Source organism: Colobus angolensis, unplaced genomic scaffold (genome assembly GCF_000951035.1).
Source record: "Colobus angolensis palliatus isolate OR3802 unplaced genomic scaffold, Cang.pa_1.0 Scaffold6, whole genome shotgun sequence".
NCBI lineage: Eukaryota > Metazoa > Chordata > Mammalia > Primates > Cercopithecidae > Colobus > Colobus angolensis.
Window position 1 is genome coordinate 19,217,377 of NW_012119598.1, and position 22,049 is coordinate 19,239,425.

At 42.7% G+C, this 22,049-nt stretch overlaps 1 protein-coding gene across 2 annotated transcripts in view; it reads left to right on the top strand.

Moving 5' to 3' along the window:
• KDM1B (lysine (K)-specific demethylase 1B) overlaps positions 1-22,049 on the top strand; it is a 68,968-nt gene that overhangs the window by 30,205 nt on the left and 16,714 nt on the right. The window contains exons 9-16 of one of the 2 annotated variants that reach the window (XM_011962751.1): positions 1,820-2,030; positions 5,272-5,456; positions 11,055-11,231; positions 11,593-11,667; positions 14,775-14,912; positions 15,815-15,986; positions 19,851-19,978; positions 21,725-21,856. In XM_011962751.1, the coding sequence (XP_011818141.1) occupies positions 1,820-2,030; positions 5,272-5,456; positions 11,055-11,231; positions 11,593-11,667; positions 14,775-14,912; positions 15,815-15,986; positions 19,851-19,978; positions 21,725-21,856 (1,218 nt within the window). The remainder of the gene's footprint in view (positions 1-1,819; positions 2,031-5,271; positions 5,457-11,054; positions 11,232-11,592; positions 11,668-14,774; positions 14,913-15,814; positions 15,987-19,850; positions 19,979-21,724; positions 21,857-22,049) is intronic. The other variant, XM_011962752.1, reaches the window with a different exon arrangement.

Below are 22,049 nucleotides of genomic sequence, written 5' to 3' on the forward strand. Positions count from 1 at the left end.
TATTATGAAAATGGTAGCAATAGTGATATTATGGGTAGTCCTTCCCCCAACTTGAAACATAAAAATAAAGTTGTATTGGTTTTCATTAAAAGGAAATGAAGAGGAAGACACAGCTCTCCTGCCTTGCTCTAGGGCGCAGGCTTGCTGTACTTGTTTTTCAAGGATGACTTTGTGACCTTTTCTCCACTTGAATCCTCCTAAGAAAATCACAAGAGGGCCACAATTTGATTGTCTTGGCCTGGATTCAGCTGCAGGAGGAGTGTTCTTGCGCATTCTGACCTCAGCATGTTGGCTTTGTCCTGTCCTCACCCAGATATGGAAGGGGGAGCAGTACTTCCAACTGGCAAAGCTGGTCACATTTCCTGTGTCTTCATAAGACTTTGCTACCTGAGTTGACAAACTCCAGTGTACCATGTAACCAGATTCAGTGACTATTTCAGAAAAGAGTTTTTAAAATTTTGGGTTTCTTGAGTTTCTAGAATCCTGAGTCATTCTGATTTTCAGTGATTCAGGATTGGATTGTTCTAGATGTCTGAAACTCAGGAACTACGATAGCTTTTCAGACAAAGACAGCATTGTCTTTTAGCAAATCTACTTTAAATGCATTCTGTTATATAAAAGGGTGTGTGTGTGCATATTAGTCCATTCTCATGCTGCTATAAAGAACTGCCTGAGACTAGGTAATTTATGAAGGAAAGAGGTTTAATTGACTCACAGTTCTGCATGGCTGGGGAGGCCTCAGGAAACTTAGAATCATGGCAGAAGAGGAAGCAAATGTGTCCGTCATGATGGCAAAGGGGGAAAAGCCCTTGTAAAACCATCAAATCTCGTGAGAACTCATTATCAGAAGAACAGCATGAGGGTAATGCACCCGTGGTTTAATTACCTCCTATTGGCTCCCTGCCATGACACAAGGGGGTTATGGGAACTACAATTCAAGAGGAGATTTGAGTGGGGGCCCAGCAAAACCATATAATTATGTATATATGTGTGTGTGTACACACACACACACACACACAGATTTTTTTTTTTCTAGGCTCCAGAATAGACATTTTTTTTTTTTTCCAAATTCCTGGAGCATAAGTGTCAGATTGCATTTAGAAAAGCCTGTCTACCATGGATTGTGGCAGTGTTGCTTTAGAAGCCACATAGACTTTCTTTTTTATTTCAGTAGTCATCATGAGAAGGCTCTGATTTGTTGACTCCATATGTTAAGTCAACTCTGGAACAGGATCACATATTTGAAGACTGAAAGTAACTGCTTTTGTTCACTTCTACATTTGGCATCTTATTCTGATGGTTGCAGTGTACTTTTCCCTCTGAAAGTTTTTTAGTAGCCTTTGGCAAAAAGCAGTAATACTTACTACTTGGGAGCATTGTTTTTTATGCCCAGTTTCCCAATTTTAACTATCTTGAGGTCCTAAGTTAAAGGCGTGGGGCTTGAATGATAGATGATTACTGAGCAGAGATACATTTCTCACATCACACTTAAACCTAGGCTTGCGATCTAGTAAATGGGCACAGCTTTCAGACTCACCTGGCGCTGGGGGGCTTATTTTGGGGGAGGGATAAGAGAGGCTGTTGCTGTATGTCGGAAATAATTCTGCTTGGGAGACATTCTCGCCAGATGTTATCAGCCCATTTTTGTTTCTACATCTGTGTGTGTAGAGCTCTGGAATAGAATTGTTAAGTCTGAGCGAGAAAAAGCATAGTGGGTTAAGGATGAATAAAACGAACAGAACCCTCTTTCCTTGGCAGAATCTGCTTGTAGATTTCTTGTCTGTCCTTGTCTCTCTTCTTCCTGCCTGGCCCATTGCAGAGAGTATTGGAAGTTTCCAATCACTGGTGGTACTCTATGCTCATCCTACCTCCTTTGCTGAAAGACAGCGTGGCAGCGCCCCTGCTGTCTGCCTACTACCCTGACTGTGTTGGCATGAGCCCCTCCTGCACCAGCACAAACCGCGCCGCTGCCACTGGCAATGCCAGCCCTGGGAAGCTGGAGCACTCCAAGGCCGCCCCCTCCGTGCACGGTGAGAGCCATTCCTGGGACTCCCTGCTTTCCATCCCCCACTCCCCTCCCTGGGGAATGTATGAGTAAGCAAAATGCAAAGGATTTTTTTAAATGTGCAGGCTGGGCACAGTGACTCATGCCTGTCATCCCAGCATTTTGGGTGGCCGAGGCAGGAGGATTCCTTGAGGCCAGGAGTTCGAGACCGGTTTGGGCAACATAGCGAGACCTTATCTCTAAAAATAAATAAGTAAATAAAATTTATTTTTTAAAATGTATGTGACCTATGATATAAAGCCCCTCATTATTTCATGGAAATGGTTGTGCTGTGGATCAGTCATATCATTTATGTATAGTGTGTGGTTAATTTTTCCTCAGTAATTTGGAAAACCTGCAAGACTAATTATCTACAGGACTTAATGAGTGTTTATTTGGAAGTTGGATTGCTGTCTCGTTTAATGATAACATGAACTCTGACTTACCAGGAAAAAGTTTTCTACTACATGAAAACAGTCCTTTTTCCTCTGAGTCTTTCTGCCTCTAATTATTGCCATTGGTGATTCCAGAAAAATGACCTACTCTCAAAAAAAACTGCAGTGCAGGCATGCTTTTGATTATTTACTTTATTTTATTTTTTTGAGATGGAGTCTCGCTCTGTCACCGAGGCTGTAGTGCAGTGGCACGATCTCGGCTCACTACAACCTCCAGTTCCTGGGTTCAAGCGATTCTCCTGCCTCAGACTCCCGAATAGCTGGGACTCTAAGCATGTGTCACTACATCTGGCTAATTGTTTTTTTTTTTTTTTTTTTTTTTCTTTTTGAGGCAGAGTCTCACTCTGTCACCCAGGCTGGATTGCAGTGGCACGATCTTGGCTCCCTGCAACCTCCTCCTCCCAGGTTCAAGCGATTCTCCTGCCTCAGTCTCTCGAGTAGCTGGGACTACAAGCACATGCCACCACACCTGGCTAATTTTTATATTTTTAGTAGAAACGAGGTTTCATCATGTTGACCAGGTTGGTTTCAAACTCCTGACCTCAAGTGATCCACCCCCTTTGGCCTCCCAAAGTGCTAGGATTACAGATGTGAGCCACTGTACCCGGCCTGGTTATTTACTTTAAAGGCAGTTTTAAAATTCTACGTTCGAATTCTTGGTGTAGAAGCAAGAATTCTGGATTTCCTACGCCTGGACAGGAACAAATGGCATTCTTGATTATGCAAATAGATTTTTGCACTGTGATCCTGTCTTAAGGTTTTGTTTTTTTTGTTGTTGTTGTTGTTTTTTACCAGTAACACTTAAATCTAGATGTGGTGGAAATCAAAGCTAAAGTGGTAATTCCCAGGGTTGACGAAGAGGCACTTGACTACTGTTAGGGAGAGTGTATGTTTACGAAGGAAGATTTGGCAGTGTGCATCAAAAACTGGAAAACAGAGACTCTTTGACCCAGCAGTGCTATTTCTAGAAATTGATCCTAAACAGCTAATCAAACGTAAATCCAGAGATTAGGTACAAAGAAATTTCTTTTCACATTGCTTGTAATAGTGAAGTAATTGGATGAAATTTAATGCCTAGCAATAGGGAAATGGTTAAATAATAAGAAAATATTATACAGCCATTGAATGCATATTTAGTGACACAGGAAAGTATTCATAATATTGTACACATTAAAAAGCAGGTTAGAAAACAACACTTTCATGACATTTTTTTCCAGTTTTGCAAAGGCAGATATCTATTATATGAATATTCTCCGTTAATAGACACAGAAATAAGGATAATATATACCCCTAAATGTAACTCCACTACTGACATAATCAGGGGTTAGTGATTGTTATTTACGTCTATGAACCTATTCATTTTATAGTCAGAAAAAAATGCCATAAAAGTTATTTTAGGCTGGGCACAGTGGCTCACGCCTGTAATCCCAGCACTTTGGGAGGCCAAGGTGGGCAGATCATGAGGTCAAGAGTTCGAGATCAGCCTGGCCAAAATGGTGAAACCCTGTCTTTACTAAAAAAGAAAATATACAAAAAATTAGCCAGGTGTGGTGGTGCACATCTGTAATCCCATCTACTGGGGAGGATGAGGAAGGAGAATTGCTTGAACTTGGGAGGTGGAGGTTCCTGTGAGCTGAGATTGTGCCATTACACTCCAGCCTGGGTGACAGAGCAAGACTCTGTCTCGAGAGAAAAAAAAAAAGGTATTTTAAAAATGTATCTCCGTGAGGAGTGGGTATTCAATGGATACAGAGTTTATCTTACAAGATGAAGAAGTTCTAGAGATCTGTGGCACAGCAACATGAATGTACTTAACACTACTGAACTGTACACTTAAAAACAGATAAGAAGGCTGAGTGCAGTGACTCACGCCTATATAATCTCAGCACTTTGGGAGGCAGAGGTGGGTGGATCACGAAGTCAGGAGATCAATACCATCCTGGCTAACACAGTGAAACCCCAGCTCTATTAAAAATACAAAAAAAAAAAAATTAGCTACTAAAAATACAAAAAAAAAAGAAAAAATTAGCTGGGCATGGTGGCGGGCGCCTGTAGTACCAGCTACTCAGGAGGCTGAGGCAGAAGAATGGCTTGAACCCAGAAGGCGGAGCTTGCAGTGAACCAAGATCGCACTACTGAACTCCAACCTGAGCAACAGAGTGAGACTCCATCTAAAAAAAAAAAAAAAAAAGATACCTGGGCATGGTAGCTCATGTCTGTATTCCCAGCAGTTTGGGAGGCTGAGATGGGTAGATCATTTGAGGCCAGTACCTTGAAACCAGCTTGGCCAACATGGTGAAACCCATAGCTACAAAAAATAGAAAAATTAGCCGGGTGTGGTGGTGAGCACCTGTAATCCAGCTACTCAAGAAGCTGAGGCATGAGAATTGCTTGGACCTGGGAGATGGGAGATGGAGGTTACAGTGAGCTGAGATCAGACCACTGCACTCCAGCCTGGGCAGCAGAGCAAGATTCTGTCTCAAAAAAAAAAAAAAAAGTTGATAAATTTTAAGGTATGCATTTTTTTTACCACAATTAAAAATAAAAAAACTTTTTCCATGCTATAGAAATAAAAGTTGAGAATAATGTCAAGAAAGAATGAGAAAAAAATTTATGTACATTTTGTCTAACTGGGTGGAGGAAGCAAAGGTATTTATGTAGGGTAGACATGGAGCTCGTCTAGGCTTACTTCTTGGTTTGCTTTTGCCCTTTAATTCTTCTGGATTTGGAAGTTACAGCTTGCAGGAGTTGCCCATTTGTGTTACCTATCAGTTCCAGGCATGAACCGATACTTCCAGCCTTTCTACCAGCCCAATGAGTGTGGCAAAGCCCTCTGTGTGAGGCCGGATGTGATGGAACTGGATGAGCTCTATGAGTTTCCAGAATATTCCCGAGACCCCACCATGTACCTGGCTTTGAGAAACCTCATCCTCGCACTGTGGTATACTAACTGCAAAGTAAGTAAGGGCATGTTAGCCAGTAGCACTGGACAGAGAAGGACCATGTTGAAAAGGAGGGGATACTTTATCTGGGGATGGACACTTTTACGCCAGGGTTTCTCAACCTTGGCTCTGTTGACAATTTGGGCAGATAATTGTTTGTGGTGGGGGCTGTCTTTGCACTGTAGGATATTTAGCAAGATCCCTGGCTTCTACCCACTAGATTCCAGGAACGCTTCCCATCTGTGAAAACAAAGTATGTCTGTAGACATTTCCAAAGGGGACAGAATCACCCCTTGTTGAAAACCACTACTCTAGACCACAGATAGTCAGAATGCTGACTCTCCAGTGGTGAGTATAAGGTGCAAGGTTGGATCCAAGGAGTTCCAATGGCAAGAGGGAAAAACATCCAAGATTGAATTACAGATGCTTGAGGACAGGAATTTTTATTCACCCCGGCGTCCTAAATCAACCAAGACCAGTACTTTTCTTCTGTTGGGACTAAATAAATGTTAGGGCTGTTACACTGTACCCACCTTGAAAAAGGTGAAGATAAATTGTGGGGAGAATGGGAATACTAGCTAAAAACAAAAGACAAAGGAGCTGGGTGAAGTGGCTCATGTCTGTAATTCCAGCACTTTGGGAGGCTGAGGCAGGAGGATTGCTTGAGCCTAGGAGTTCAAGACCAGCCTGGGCAACATAATGAGACCCCCATCTCTACAAAAAATTTAAAAATTAGCCATGTATGGTGGCACATGCCTGTAATCCTAGCTACTTAGGAGGCTGAGGTAGTAGGATAGTCTGAGCCTGGGCGGTCAAGGCTGCAGTAAGCCATGATTGCGCCACTGTACTCTAGCTTGGGTGACAGAAGGAGACCCTGTTTCCAAAAAAACCCTACAAAGATTCTCTTGATCCTAGCATTTTTCTGATTTATTAATTTAATCAGCAGTTTGAGTCATTGCTGAATTCAGAACATTGTGCAAGACTGCCAAAGTAATCTTAACTAAAGAAAGATATGCCAGTTTCACCTTGGCATTTCACTGGATTAGAATCCAGAATGAAATGACATAGCCTGATTAAGTTTATGGCTGTTAATGCGACTGTATGAATTATAGCCAAGTGAGTAGGCTGTGCCACTGATTTTCTGCCCAGTAGCCTTGAAATAGGTGCTCAGTAAACCAGCTGAACAAAATTATGGTCAGAATTTCCTATAAATAAATTATAAAGAGTGGTGGTGTGGCCCTGTAGTCCCAGCTACTTGGGACACTGAGGCAGGAGGATCACTTGTGCCTAGGAGTTCAAGACCAGCCTGGGCAACATAGTGAGATCCCATCTCAAAAAAAAAAAACAAAAACAAAAACACAACAAAGAAACATCCTTGGATTCATTTTTTTTTGGCCACATTTCTTTTTGTTTGACTTTGAAATTTGACTTATACAGGGGAAGAATCTTATAGAAGTCCTAAACTTACCTGGATCTATTTTAGTTTTTCATAAGATAGAATTTATTGTGTATACTGGCCGGGTGCGGTGGCTCACACCTGTAATTCCAGCACTTTGGGAGGCTGAGTTGGGTGGATTACTTGAGGTCAGGAGTTCAAGACCAGCCTGGCCAACATGATGAAACCCCGTCTCTACTAAAAATACAAAGAATTAGCTAGGGGTGGTGCCGGGTGGCCTTTAATCCCAGCTACTTGGGAGGCTGAGGCAGGAGAATCGCCTGAACCTGGAAGGCGGAGGCTGCAGTGAGCTGAAATCGTGCCATTGCACTCCAGCCTGGGTAACAAGAACGAAACTCCGTCAAAAAAAAAAAAAAATTTACCATATATACTTAATATTAGAGTGAGAAAACATATTTGCTTTAAAAGAATCAAAGACTTTGAAATGTGTGCTTTCTTTTTTTTTTTTTTTTTTTGAGACATGGACTTGTTCTGTTGCCCAGGCTGGAGTACAGTGGCATCATCACAGCTCAGTACAGCAGCCTCACCTTCCCAGTCTCAGGTGATTCTCCCATCTTAGGCTTCTGAGTAGTTGGGACCACAGGCACGTGCTACCATGCGCAGCTAATTTTTTTGTAGGATGGGGTCTTGCTATGTTGCCCAGGCTGTTCTCAAACTTCTGGGCTTAAACAGTCCTCCTGGCTTGGCCTCCCAGAGTGCTGGAATTACAGGCCTGAGGCACCACACCTGGCCTTGAAATGATTCTTGTTAAACGTCATGAATACAAACAAATGTATTATCTTCTGCAGCAATCCAAGCCAGTGTTGTATGTGTTATTTCTCGAATATTTGGTTCTGGTGGAGCTGGGGCTTGGTGACAAGGGGCAGAGGAGAGGCCTGGGGTGGGAGCTGCTTGGTGCCTGTTCTTGCTTCCTGACGCTGGGCGGAGGTGGTGGCATCGTTACTCTTGAGTCTTTGAAACAGATCAAGGCCATGCCAAGGCTAGGTGAGCAGAGAAAGACAGTGTCTTTTTTTTTTTTTTTTTTTTTTTTTAATGGAGTTTTGCTCTCGTTGCCCAGGCTGGGAGGGCAATGGTGTGATCTTGACTCACCGCAACCTCCTCCTCCTGGGTTCAAGCGATTCTCCTGCCTCAGCTTCCTGAGTATCTGGGATTACAGGTGTGCACCACCACACCTGGCTAATTTTTTTGTGTTTTTAGTAGAGACAGGGTTTCACCGTGTTAGCCAGGCTGGTCTCTAACTCCTAACCTCAAGCGATCCACCTGCCTCGGCCTCCCAAAGTGCTGGGATTACAGGCGTATGCTACCACGCCCAGCTAAATTTTTTGTATTTTTAGTAGAGATGGGGTTTCATCATGTTGGCCAGGCTGGTCTCGAACTCCTGACCTCAGGTGATCTACCCGCTTTGGCCTCCCAAAGGGCTGGGATTACATGCTGTAAAGGCATGAGCCACCGTGCCCGTCCCCCCGTCCCCCGAATCTTATCAGTCACAAGAATCCAGCTTTTTCTACGGTCAGTAGGATCAGCAGCCTGGATTTCTGTAGTGGCCTTTGTTGAGTCAGGAGTGTGATGTGCTCTGCCGCCATGCACCTGCTGCGGTCGTTCTTGCTCAGGGAAGACCGACATGATAAAGTGTAAATCGCTGTATCTTCCTGTTGTCTCCTCCTCCTTCTTTTTCCCCACTGGGGAAACCTCCCTTTGTTCTTACTGTCTTAGTGATAAGTGATGGATTTGAATTATCCAGAGATTTTTTTTTTATTATTATTATGGTTAAGTACATATAACATTTATTTTTTTAAATGGAGAAAAGGTCTCGCTCTGTTGCACAGGCTGGTCTCCAAGTTTTGGGCTCAAGTGATGCTCCTGCCTCAGCCTCCCAAAGTGGTGGGATTACAGGCATGAGCCATTGTGCCCAGCCCCATTCCATCTTAACCATCGTAAAATTTACAGCTCAGTGGCGTTAAATACATGTATAATGTATAACCATCACCATTATCTGGTTCCAGAACTTTCTCATTATCCCAAGAGGGAACCCGATACCAATTAAACCGTCTGTTCTCATTTTCTCCTGTTCTCAGCCCCTGGCAACCACAGATCTACTCTCTATCTGTATAGATTGTGGTAGATATTTCCAGTAAATGGAAGCATATAATATGTGGCCTTTGGTGACTGGCTTCTTTCGCTTGGCATAATGTTTTCAAGGTTTCTCCATGTTTTAGCACATGTCAGAACTTCACTCACTTTTATAGCTGAGTAGTATTTCGTTGTACACATCACATTTTGTTTACCTATTCATCCATTGATGGGCATTTGAATCGTTTCCTCCTTTTCCCTATTTGAATACTGCCGCTGTGAACATTTTGTTTGAACATCTGTTTTCAGTTCTTTTTGGTATATACTAAGGATTGGAATTACTGGGTCATATAGTATTTTAGGTTTACCCTTTTGAGGAACCAAAAAAAGTTTAAAAACTTAATTGGTTTGCTTTTTAAATTGAGAAATAAACATTGTATATGTTTATCGTGTACAATCTGATGTTTTGAAATACACATATATATATATGTTGTGGCCAGGTGCGGTGGCTCACACCTCTAATCGCAGCACTTTGGGAGGCCAAGGTGGGTGGTTTACCTGAGGTCAGAAGTTTGAGACCAGCCTGGCCAACATGGTGAAATCCTGTCTCTACTAAAAATACAAAAAACTATCTGGGCTTGGTGGCAGGCGCCTGTAGTCCCAGCTACTTGGGAGGCTGAGGCAGGAGAATTGCTTGAACCCAGGAGGTGAAGGTTGCAGTGAGCTGAGATCGTGCCACTGTACTCCAGCCTGGTGACGGAGCGAAACTCCATCTCAAAAAAAAAAAAAAAAAGAAAATATATATACATTGTGGAATAGCTAAATTAATGTAATTAACATATGCCTTACGTCATATACTTACCTTTTTTTTTGTTTCTGAGAACTTAAAAATCTCTCCATGATATTCAAGTGTATATAATACGTTGTTATTAACTATGTATTGTAGTTACCATGTTGTAAAATGGATCTCCTGAAATTATTCCTCTTGTCTACACTGAAATTTTGTGTCCTTTGACCAACATCTCCCCACTATTCCCCCTCCCCTCAGCTCCTGCTAATGCCTGTTCTACTTTTCTGCTTCTGTGAGTTGGACGTTTTTAGATTCCACATGTGTACGTGAGATCATGCGGTATTTGTGTCTGGTTTATTTCACGTAATGTCCTTCTGGTTCAACCATGTTGTTGCAAATGACAGGACTTCCTTTTCTTCTTTTAAGGCTGACTGGTATTCCACTGTGTGGATATAGCACATTTTCTTTATTCATCCATCAGTGGCCTCTAGGTTGATTCCATATCATGGCAGTTGTGATAATGCTGCAATGAACATGGGAGTGCACATCTCGCTTTGACGTGCTGATTCATTTTATTTGACTACCCCACAGTGGGGTTGCTGGATCATGCGGTAGTTTTTTTTAGTTTTTTTTGAGGCACCTCCATACTGTTTTCCATAATGACTGTACTAATGTACATTCCACCAACAGTGAATAAGGGTTCTTTTTTCTCTTCATCATTTGTTACCTTTTGTCTTTTTTGATAATAGCCATTTTAACAGGCATGAGGTGATTTTCATTGTGGCTTTAATTTGCATTTCCTTGATGATTAGTGGTGGTGAGCAGTTTTTCATATATACTTGGCCTTTTATACCTTTGGGTTCCACATCTTGAAAATATTTGGGGAAAAAAATGGATGGTTGCATCTCCACTAAACGCTATACAGACTTTCCTTGTCGTTATTTTCTATATAATATTATGTAACAACTATTTACATAGCATTTACATTGTCTTAGGTATTATATCTAGAGATAGCGTAAAGTATGCTGGAGTCTGTGCATAGATTATATGTAAATACTGTCATTTTATATAAGGGACTTGAGAATCTATGGATTTTGGTCTTCTTAGGAGGGTTCTAGAACCAATCTCCTTCTGGAAACCAGGGAGGACTGTTCCTGTTGACCATTTGAGCATCTACTTTTGAGAAATGTTGATTCAAATCTTTTACTTGTCTTTTAAATGGATATTTTTCCTGCTATTGTTTGAATTCCTTGGGACTTTTTTTTAAAAAGCGGTTTGGTTTTATTTCCAAACACAGGAAGCTCTTACCCCTCAGAAATGTATTCCTCACATCATCGTGCGGGGTCTCGTGCGTATTCGATGCGTTCAGGAAGTGGAGAGGATACTGTATTTTATGACCAGAAAAGGTCTCATCAACACTGGAGTTCTCAGCGTGGGAGCCGACCAGTATCTTCTCCCTAAGGACTACCACAATGTAGGTGATTGTAGCTTTAGTGATAGCCTTGCCATTGATCAGGACAAACGCTAGTCTATTGCTGTTAATAAATACAGTAAAAGCCACATTATCACCATAAAACTGTTTACAGAAGCAAGGCTTTCGCAGAATGTGTTTCTCCTGAAAGAAGACTATCAATATCAAGCACTCTTTCCTGAGATTGTAGGGGAAAAGGAAAGGGAGTAATAAGACAAGTGCCACCACATTCTTTTTGAAAATAACTTTCTAAGGACATCAAAGAAATGTAAATGAACGAATTTGCTCTGCAGTTCCAGAACAACTAAAACAGGATGTTGTTATCACCTGCTCTAATTGGAATTTTGTTTCTTTTCTTTTTAAGAAATCAGTCATCATTATCGGGGCTGGTCCAGCAGGATTAGCAGCTGCTAGGCAACTGCATAACTTTGGAATTAAGGTAGGATTTTGGGGACATGGAGTTAGAACAGATGGTTGGCTGCTCCTTTTGGTCCAAATTTCTAAGATTTAGAAACCAGTTCCTGTTTTTAGTGAAGAATACTAAATATATTATATGTTTATATTAGGTCCTAGAAAAGTTATAAAACTTGAAATTGATTTCATAAGAGAAAGGTAAATAGAAATTCTCACAGCTTTGGAGATAATTTTAGACTCTAATGAGCAAGTCAGAAGAAATTCTAACTCGGCATTAAAGTAGAAATTCTTTTTTTTTGAGACAGAGTCTTGCTCTGTCACCCAGGCTAGAGTGCAGCAGTGCGATCTCAGCTCACTGCAACGTCCTCCTCCTGGGTTTCAAGATGGGATTACAGCTGTGTGCCATCATGCCCAGCTAATTTTTGTATTTTTAGTAAAGCAGGGTTTCACTATGTTGGCCAGGCCGGTCTTGAACTCTTGACCTCAAGTGATCTGCTTGCCTTGGCCTCCCAAAGTGCTGGAATTACAGACGTGAGCCACTGCGCCTGGCCAAAGTAGAAATTCTTGACAGGTTATTGTTCACACAATAGAAGTGATGAGAAAAAGCCTGTTTTTCTGCAGTAGTTTGAGACAGCAAATAGTAGCATGGATATTCACTATTTCTCATGTAAAATTTTCTGAAATACTCAGTTCTAAGTTTTTTTTTTTTTTTTTTAAATCTATTTATTTTGAGACAGTGTTATGAGACTGGCTAATTTTTGTATTTTTGGTAGAGACAGGGTTTCACCATGTTGGCAAGGATGGTCTCAAACTCCTCAGTTCAAGCGATCTGCCTGCCTTGGCCTCCCAAAGTGCTGGGATAACAGGCGTGAGCCACCGTGCCTGGCCTCTAGTTAAATTTTTTTATGCCTGTCAAAAACGCCCTTTGCGGAGCTTGCAGTGAGCTGAGATCGCACTACTGCACTCCAGCCTGGGCGACAGAGTGAGACTCCATCTCAAAAAAGAAAAAAAAAAAACGCCCTTTGAATCTCGTTTCAGACATGACCCACTGCTCCGGGCCTAGCACATGTTTCAGTTGATTGTTTATTTCAGTGTTAGATATTTGGGCCAAGGTTATTTGAGTTTTACTTGGGAAACCTACAGATTATATTACAAGGAAGGTTATTAAAATCCAAAATCTAGGGAGGCTGGTCTTTAATGTTCAGCTGTCCTCTTATACTAAAAAGAAACTAGAAATGGGCTGGGCACAGTGGCTCAGTGCCTGTAATCCCAGCACTTTGGGTGGACAAGGTGAACAGATGGCTTGAGCTCAGGAGTTTGAGATCAGCCTGGGCAACATGGCAAAACCCGTCTTTACCGGAAAAAAAAAAAAATGCAAAAAGAAAACTGACCGGGCATGGTAGTATGCACCTGCGGCCCCAGGTACTCAAGAGGCTGAGGTGGGAGGATCTCTAGAGTCAAGGAGGCGGAGGTTGCAGTGAGCCGAGATCCAGCCACTGCACTCCAGTCTGGGTGACAGAGTGGGATCCCAACTCAAAAAAAAAAAAAATAAAAATAAAACCGTCAAGCTGACAACTAGAAATGGATGGTTCTGTGTAAAACTGAAGTCAGAGAAAGAGGGTAGAACTACAGCGTGCAGCTTTCCTAGTTAGAGAAAGTGAAGAACTTAAGTGTGAGAAAGCAGTTTGGAGAATCAGTATTACTTTCTGCCCCATCCCCAAGTGATGGGGGAGATACCCAGGAGACCCTCCATTCCCCGCATGGGTGGGAAACAGATTCCTCTGAGTCGCCTGAAAGATGGTTACCTTGGGGAACCTCTCCTTGAGAATTTCAAGTAGTTTCTAGAGATCCAGAAGTGAAAGACTAGCCTTGCGATGAACAGGACTCAACATTTTCAGGTGATGCAACTCAGGGAATGTGGCACTTGGAATCCCAGGGCTGCAGGTGAGGCACTGCCTGTGCACCCAAGAGCAGCTTCTCACGCCACCAGCATTAGAAATTTGGTGGCAATAAAATAGCCTGGGTATGAGACAAACCTCATTAGGCCAAGCCCATGGATTCATATTTATATGGAGTGGCATACTTTTTTTAAAAAAAATAATATATCTTAGGGAAGTTAAGGCTTATTCGCAGTGCTAAAGGAATTTTGCTATGTAGATATTTCTTAGGAAAAATCACCTAAAGAAGTTTTTAACTGCTTCTTATGGAATACTATTTTATAAAAAGCTTTCAAAGTACATTTCATGTACTAGTTCATTAAATCTTTTTGTTTTTTGAGACAAAGTCTTGCTCTGTTGCCCAGGCTGGAGTGCAGTGGCGCAATCTCTGCTCACTGCAGCCTCCACCTCCCGGGTTCAAGAGATTCTTGTGCCTCAGCCACCTGAATAGCTGGGATTACAGGTGTGTGTCACCATACCAGACTAATTTATTTCTGGTAGAGACGGGGTTTCACGATGTTGACCAAACTGGCCACAAACTCTTGGCCTCATGTGATCCTCCTGCCTCTGCCTTCCAAAGTACTGGTATTACAGGCGTGAACCATCGCGTCTGGCCTAGTTCATCAAATCTTATTATCTGGTTTGAGTGATTTTTTCTTTTTTTTTTTTTTTTTTGAGACGGAGTCTCGCTCTGTCACCCAGGCTGGAGTGCAGTGGCCAGATCTCAGCTCACTGCAAGCTCCGCCCCCTGGGTTTACGCCATTCTCCGGCCTCAGCCTCCGGAGTAGCTGGGACTACAGGCGCCCGCCACCTCGCCCGGCTCGTTTTTTGTATTTTTTAGTAGAGACGGGGTTTCACTGTCTTAGCCAGGATGGTCTCGATCTCCTGACCTCGTGATCTGCCCGTCTCGGCCTCCCAAAGTGCTGGGATTACAGGCTTGAGCCACCGCGCCCGGCCTGAGTGATTCTTTCAACAGACCACTCAGTTTTTCCTTGCTAGAGTCTAGATGGATTGTTTTGAACATCTATTTTGGCTTCTGTTCACACTGCCTGCTATTTAAAGTTGTTTTTGTAGAAATATTTTGAATTAACTAAATATAGAGGCTGTTTAACAGTGTCCTCCTACATTTTTATAATATTGTGTCTGATATAACTCTTGTGTCCTATTTAGCTTCCCTGACTGTCTGTCTTTTTAGGTGACTGTCCTGGAAGCCAAAGACAGAATTGGAGGCCGAGTCTGGGATGATAAATCTTTTAAAGGCGTCACAGTGGGAAGAGGAGCTCAGATTGTCAATGGGTGTATTAACAACCCAGTAGCATTAATGTGTGAGCAAGTGAGTTTCTTTTAGCTTTGCGTTGTAGATAAAGGAAAGAAAAACAGTTTCAATTTGCTTGCGTGCAGTATTAATATGCTTCTAAAGTAAATTACATATAACAGCCCCCTCATCTCCTCTGCAAAGTAGTAAGAATTACACTTCTGCCTTTCTGAGAAGGTAGAACTAGAGGATGTAAAAGACTTTTTTCCTTTTTCTAAGCTCTTTAATTTCATTTCCTTGTTATTTGCAGGTCACTTGGTTAGCTCATAATTTTAGGGTTGCCAGATTTAGCATATAAAAATACAGAATTCTCAATTAAATTTCACTTTCAGGTAAACAAGTAATTTTTTTACCCAAGTATTTCCCAGTATTACATGCAATATTTACATGCAATATTTGGGACATACTTAAAAAATTATGTATTACTAATCTGAATGTCATATTTAATGAGGCAGCCTGTCTTTAATCTGGCAGTCTTACAGAGTTTATTTGAAGAGTTGGTGGGCCCAAGGCTTTTTCTGAAATGTTTATTGATGGTCAGTTCAATTTCAGCTTCTGCTGTGAGTGTTTGTGTGTTTGTGTGTTCATTTACATGAGGGTCCACAGAAGAGGTAGAATGTTCGAGCAAGGACAGGCAGTGTCTAGCATCTGAAACATTAGCCAAAAAGTTACAGTGGGTGTGGCGTGGGAGCTGTTGCTGCCCCTTTCACATTCTCATCAAATAAAATCTTGTAGATTTCATGCTGTTTTTTTTTCACTGCCTGCCTTTGCTGCCATTCCCCGGGAAGCATATTTAGCTTTATTTTTGAGAGGTATTAGACCATTTTCTCCATGAGAGCTCTGTCTGATTTTCAGCTTAGAACCTGTAAATATTTTTTTCCAGGAAAAATTTTCACCTTCTTATTCTTATTATTTTGAAGCTTGGCATCAGCATGCATAAATTTGGAGAAAGATGTGACTTAATTCAGGAAGGTGGAAGAATAACTGACCCCACTATTGACAAGCGCATGGATTTTCATTTTAATGCTCTCTTGGATGTTGTCTCTGAGTGGAGAAAGGATAAGACTCAGCTCCAAGATGTCCCTTTAGGAGGTATGGGGAGAACGGTGTTCTGATTGTTCCATCTCAGTTTCGTTGTTACCTAAGCTTCATCAGCAGTGGCATCGTTCATTTGCTAGGTCGGATGTCAGCAACAGGGAAGCCCTCCTGAGCATTTCTTTTGGACTGATGGATTCTCCAAGTTCTCAGGGGAGAAAAACTTTTTTTAGGGAGCATTAGATGCTTGCGTTGTGTACACACACACACAGACCTTACTTTACACAATAGCTGGTGTTTTACAAAATTACCTACGTGTTTAATTTTAAATTTCCCAGAGTAGCTTACTTTTATGGAAACGTGGTAAGCTCTGTGTGATAAATCATCACCTTGTAATGTCTTTTCTAGGTAAGGGTTTCTGTGTGCCAGGATTTCTTTTTGTTGAGCAGTGAGTTAAGGTTTTTTCCAGTATATTTTAAGAATGCAAGAGTATTACAGTTTAAGAATTTTAATCCATTACGCGCAGTGGCTCACACCTGTAATCCGAGCATTTGGGAGGCCAAGCGGGGAAGATCACTTGAGCCCAGGAGTTGAAGACCAGCCTGGGCAACATAGTAACATAGTGAGCCTTGTGTCTACAAAAAAAAAAAAAAAAAAAAAAAAAGAAAGCATGGTGGTGTGTGTCTGTAGTCCCAGCTACTTGGGAGGCTGAGGTGGAAGGATAGCTTGAGCTGAAGAGGTTGAGGTTCTGGTGAGCTATGATCCCACCACTGCACTCCAGTCTGGGTAACAAAGCAAGACCCTAGTTCAAAAAAAAAAATTTTTAATTCAAGATCTTTTGGCTTTTGTACTTAAATGGGCAATATTAGGCACAACACTTTAGAAAAGTTGACCACCCACAGTGGCTCATTTTCACGAGGGTGCCAGCTGAAATTTCACTGTATTGCTTCTTAAATTGGTATTTATTTGGCCTACAATTTTGTGACCTGAATGTATTCACTTGTAGTTCTTGGAGGCATGTTGGAATTTCTTGTAGTGTGAACATTTGAACTCAGTTTGCAAGGTGTTCATTTGCTTCAACTATATGTTTCTTTGCAAGAGCTCTCAATTCTTCAGGCTGATGTACAGTTCATCTCTGTTTTGGGTGAACTTCTTAGTAGCAAGGACTATCTGTCTCTTCTTTTTCTCTTTTCCCTCCCCCTCTACTGTGGCAACCCACCACCTCTAAGAGATCTACACTGTAATCGTCCTTAGTAAGTTTTGACTCATATACTATAAGAGAACATTTTCAGAAATATACTGCCATTAACAGGGATCATTTAATCAAACGTTGTAGTGTCCAGACTAATTTGTAGGTTGTTAAATGTTCTGGAGTTGAGAACAGTTGTTAGGCTAACTGGCAGGATATTCTCAGGACTTGGTTAGTGTTTTATACCTGTGTTGCAGTTACTGGCTGGAGTTTTCGTTACATTTCTTTCAGAGTCACCCAATAAAAATGTTTAATGATAATGCTTTGCCTTACCCTTACCTAGAACAAGCTGTAGGCCAGGCACGGTGGTGCGTGCCTGTAATCCCAGCTACTCAGGAGGTGAGAGGGTCGCTTGAGTCCGGGAGTTAAAGACTGCGGTGAGCTATGATCTTGCCACTGCACCGCAGCCTGGGTGACAGAGAGAGACACTGTCTCACAAACAAAACAAATAAAAAACCCAAGTTGTTAAGGTAGGCTCAGCAATTCTTACTGGTAAGTAGGTATTTCATCTTACCAATAGCTTGTTTAAAAGCTTTGGTAATAGTGCACACATCTCTGTGTAAGGCTATAGTTATATCCTGCCTGTTAGTGTCTTAGGTGTCTGAGATCTCATCTTACCATCACAAAGCTGGGGAAACTCGAATCTATATACTAAGGGACTAGATTTCATTTCAGAAAGCACGTGCACTAAAGCTATTTTAAATATTATTTACATAACATTCACACTGGGCTGGGCATAGTGGCTCATGACTGTAATCGCAGCACATTGGGAGGCCAAGGCAGGTGGACCACCTGAGGTCAGGAGTTTGAGACCAGCCTGGCTAACATGGCGAAACCCCGTCTCTACTGATAATACAAAAATCAGTTGGGCATGGGTGGCGCATGCCTGTAATCCCAGGTACTTGGGAGGCTGAGGCAGGAGAATTGCTTGTACCTGGGAGGCAGAGGTTGCAGTGAGACAAGATTGGGCCATTGCACTTCAGTCTGGATGACGAGTGAAACTCTGTCTCCAAAAAATAAAAAAATAAAAATAAATAAAATCACATTGCGGCCTCTCTCAGTCTGTTTATATTTAATTTTATGTACTATCCTAGCAATCTTGGTTCCCCCCTCCTCTACAAAACCAACAGGAATGTAGAAACTGCACATCAGGAAGTAGGGATGGGACTTCTACAAAAGTCACAGAAAGTGGCACAGAGCCCAGGGGTCTGGGACTGACAAAGCCAGGCACAAATCTAGAGGTCTCTTGGGTATCCCCGTGTTACAATCTAGTGCAAGAACTGAACATTTTGATGAAAGCCTTGAGCTGTTCTAAACAACTTTTTTGAAGTAACTGACACCTCAGTTCTGCTTCTAGTCAGACAAGTGTGTGACACTCTATAAACTTGGGGGCCAGGCCTGGTGGCTCACACCTGTAATCCCAGCACTTTGGGAGGCTGAGGTGGGTGGATTTCTTGAGCTCAGGAGTTTGAGTCCAGCCTGGGCAACATGGTGAAACCCGTCTCTAGCTGGGAATGGTGGTGGTTGCCTGTAGTCACAGCTACTTGGGAGGCTGAGGTGGGAGGATTGGTGGAGCCCAGGAAGTTGAGGCTGCAGTGAGTCGGAATGGCGCCCCTGCACTCCAGCCTGGGTGACAGAGTGAGACTCTGTCTCAGGGGAAAAAAAAAAAAGAAAAAAAAAAAACACCAGAAAAAGAAACTTGGAGTCTGTGATACATGTTTTGGATGGTTGTCATCACTGGAACAGCTGTAAGGAAGTAACCTGGACTGAGATGCTGAGAGTTAGTCACACATGAAGCCAGAACCCTCTTCAGCCCTGCTGCAAAGGAATGTAAGACAATAATGATATCACATGGCTGTGTCCATGCAGTTACAAGGTCCGGCTGAGTGGGACAGACAAGTAAGGGCTGGAGTTGATGACAGGGAGAAATTCTGGAGGCTTGCCATGGCCCAGTGATGCCAGATCATAAAGAATGGATGGGATTGGGTGGGAGAAGACATTCCTGTGAGGGAGAGTAGGAGGTCGCAGACCCTGCAGGGTAGGAATTTACCAGGAAAAAGATTCAAAGCAGCACAGCAGAGCCTGTGAGTGAGCAGATAGTAGCTGCTCCCGTTGGAAAGGTTAAAATGTGCTAGCTTTGCCTGGCTGTGGTTGGGGAATTTATTACATAGGCAGCCAGTAGTTGTAGATATGGAGGCAGAGGGCTGACAGCATACAAGCCCATAATGGAATATTCTTATTTGGGACGGACTGTAGCCAATAGGTTACAGGTCTCTTAGTTGAGGTGAGATGTTGTAAGCATTGACTTTAAGGTGATGGCAGCAGAACCAGAAAGAGAATGGTAACTTCTGTGTGTGTGCATGTACATCTATGTGTGGGGACCCTTTTTCTGTTATCTTGAGCAAAAGAGGAAACCGTTTCTCAACTAAGCAAAATTGAGACGTTTCTGAGGATATAGAACTTACATAGCTTTGTTGCCGGTTAAGATAAACTTTCTCTTCCTGAGAGAAATGGACCTTATCAAGAGATCTTTTCCCCTCTGACTTTACTTGGGAAAAGACTTTGGAAGTTTTGGGTGTTGCTGGGTGACAGAGGTTGAAAGCAAAGGAGAAGGAATTGGAGAATCTTGTTAAAGCTGTTTTTTTTTCTGCTTTGATCCATTCCCATTACAGAAAAGATAGAAGAGATCTACAAGGCATTTATTAAGGAGTCTGGTATCCAGTTCAGCGAGCTGGAGGGACAGGTGCTTCAGTTCCATCTCAGTAACCTGGAGTATGCCTGTGGCAGCAACCTCCACCAGGTGCGGTTGAGTTTTGTGAAAGGTGTACTTTGAAAATACTTGGTTTAGGCTGGGCGTGGTGGCTCACACCTGTAATCCCAGCACTTTGGGAGGCTGAGGTGGGCGGATCATGAAGTCAGGAGCTCGAGACCATCCTGGCCAACATGGTGAAACCCTGTCTCTACTAAAATACAAAAAGTTAGCTGGGCGTGGTGGTGCACGCCTGTAGTCCCAGCTACTCGGGAGGCTGAGGCAGGGGAATTGCTTGAACCCAAGAGGCAGAGGTCGCGGTGAGCCAAGATCACGCCACTGCACTCCAGCCTGGAGTCTCAAAAATTAAAAAAAAAAAAAAAAGAGAAAGTACTTGTTTCTGTGTATGTGTGTGTGTTTTGTGTGTCTAAATATTGAATTTGCGCTGGTTTGGATAAACAGGAAAGAATGGTTCTGCTTAAAAGTTTGAAAACCATGACTTCTGAGCATATTAACTCCATAGTGGTTTTGGTTGTTGTTTAAAGTTTTTTTTTTTTTTTTTTTTTTGAAGCAAGAGAAACTCCTATTCAGATAATGCTTGTGAAAGAAGCTCAATACATTAAAAACAAAGGAAGAGGCTGGATGCAGTGGCTCACGTCTGTAATCCTAGCACTTTGAGAGGCTAAGGCATGTGGATTGGTTGAGCCCGGGAGTTTAAGACCATCTTGGACAACATGGCAAAACTCTGTCTCTAAAAAAAAAAAAAAAAGCTGGGCTTGGTGGCATGTGCCTGTAGTCCCAGCTACGTGGGAGGCTGAGGTGGGAGGATTGCTTGATTCCCGGAGGTCAGAGCTGCAGTTAGGTGTGATGGTGCTGCCACACTCCTGCCTGGGTGCTAGAGTGAGACCCTGTCTTGGGGAAAAAAAAAGAAATCAATCATTCCAAAGGAAGGAGGGCTACGGGGCTGAATCAGAGCAGGGTCTCTTATATTGTTCTTATTTTTGGTAGAGATGGGGTCTTGCTATGTTACCTAGTCTGACCTTGAACTCCTGGCTTCAAGTGATCCTCCTGCCTCGTCCTCCCAAAATGCTGGGATTACAGGCATGAGCCGCTGCACCAGGACTTGGTCTCTTTAACTACCCTCCTTTCCCTGACCTCTGCAGAGGGCCTTGTGTCATTTCTGTGGAACCTTGGAGTTTAAAACAAAACACTGCTCTCAAGAAGCCAACATAGAGTATCCTTGCAAGCCTGGTCTGTTCACCTTGTTAAAGTCAATTTAAGCTTGCCTGACTCATTGAACCAACTGTGAACTTAATACTCCAGTATTCTGTATTTTGAATAGAACCCCACGCATGATTTCAGAGGCCCCTTTGGGACCTCTCCATTTCCGCTTGGTTTTGCATTGTGATTGGAATCGTGCTGTTTTCCAAAATCGTGCTGGGTGTCTACTCTGTAGAGCTTCCATGTTGAGGACAGATAGCATATTTATAAATGTTGATCAAATGCAATTTTACCCTCATAGAATTCTACTTTGCCAGAGTTGTCAATACATAAAATCAGCTTCTATTGTTATCAAGGAGTGGTACCCATGCCCAAGTCATATAGACCTTTTGTTCTCAAATTTTCCTCCAATAAAATTATCAAGATTTCCTCCCCGCAATGGTGGTCTCTGCCTGGGCTGCCCATCTCCTGCCTCCTGCCTTGGTGACTCTTCCCACCTGGAGCTCCTCGTATTGGCCCTCAGGCACAGGCGCAAGGATTTACACAGCTGTGTCCCCGACCTCTCTTGTTTCCCAGGTATCTGCTCGCTCCTGGGACCACAATGAGTTCTTTGCCCAGTTTGCTGGTGACCACACTCTGCTAACTCCCGGGTACTCGGTGATAATTGAAAAACTGGCAGAAGGGCTAGACATTCGACTCAAATCTCCAGTGAGTATCAACTGCTGGGAGGCTCTGGCTCTGCCTTGTTTGGGGAGGATGTGGAGTTCTGAGCATGCGGCTCACGCAGGAGAACGGGGCTGGCTTTGGTGTTTAGCCAGGGTCTGGAAGTACTTTTGTGGCTCATTGGTAGCCTGTTTAGCATTATCCATGTCAGTGAGGCAGCTGCTGCTGCTTGGAAACC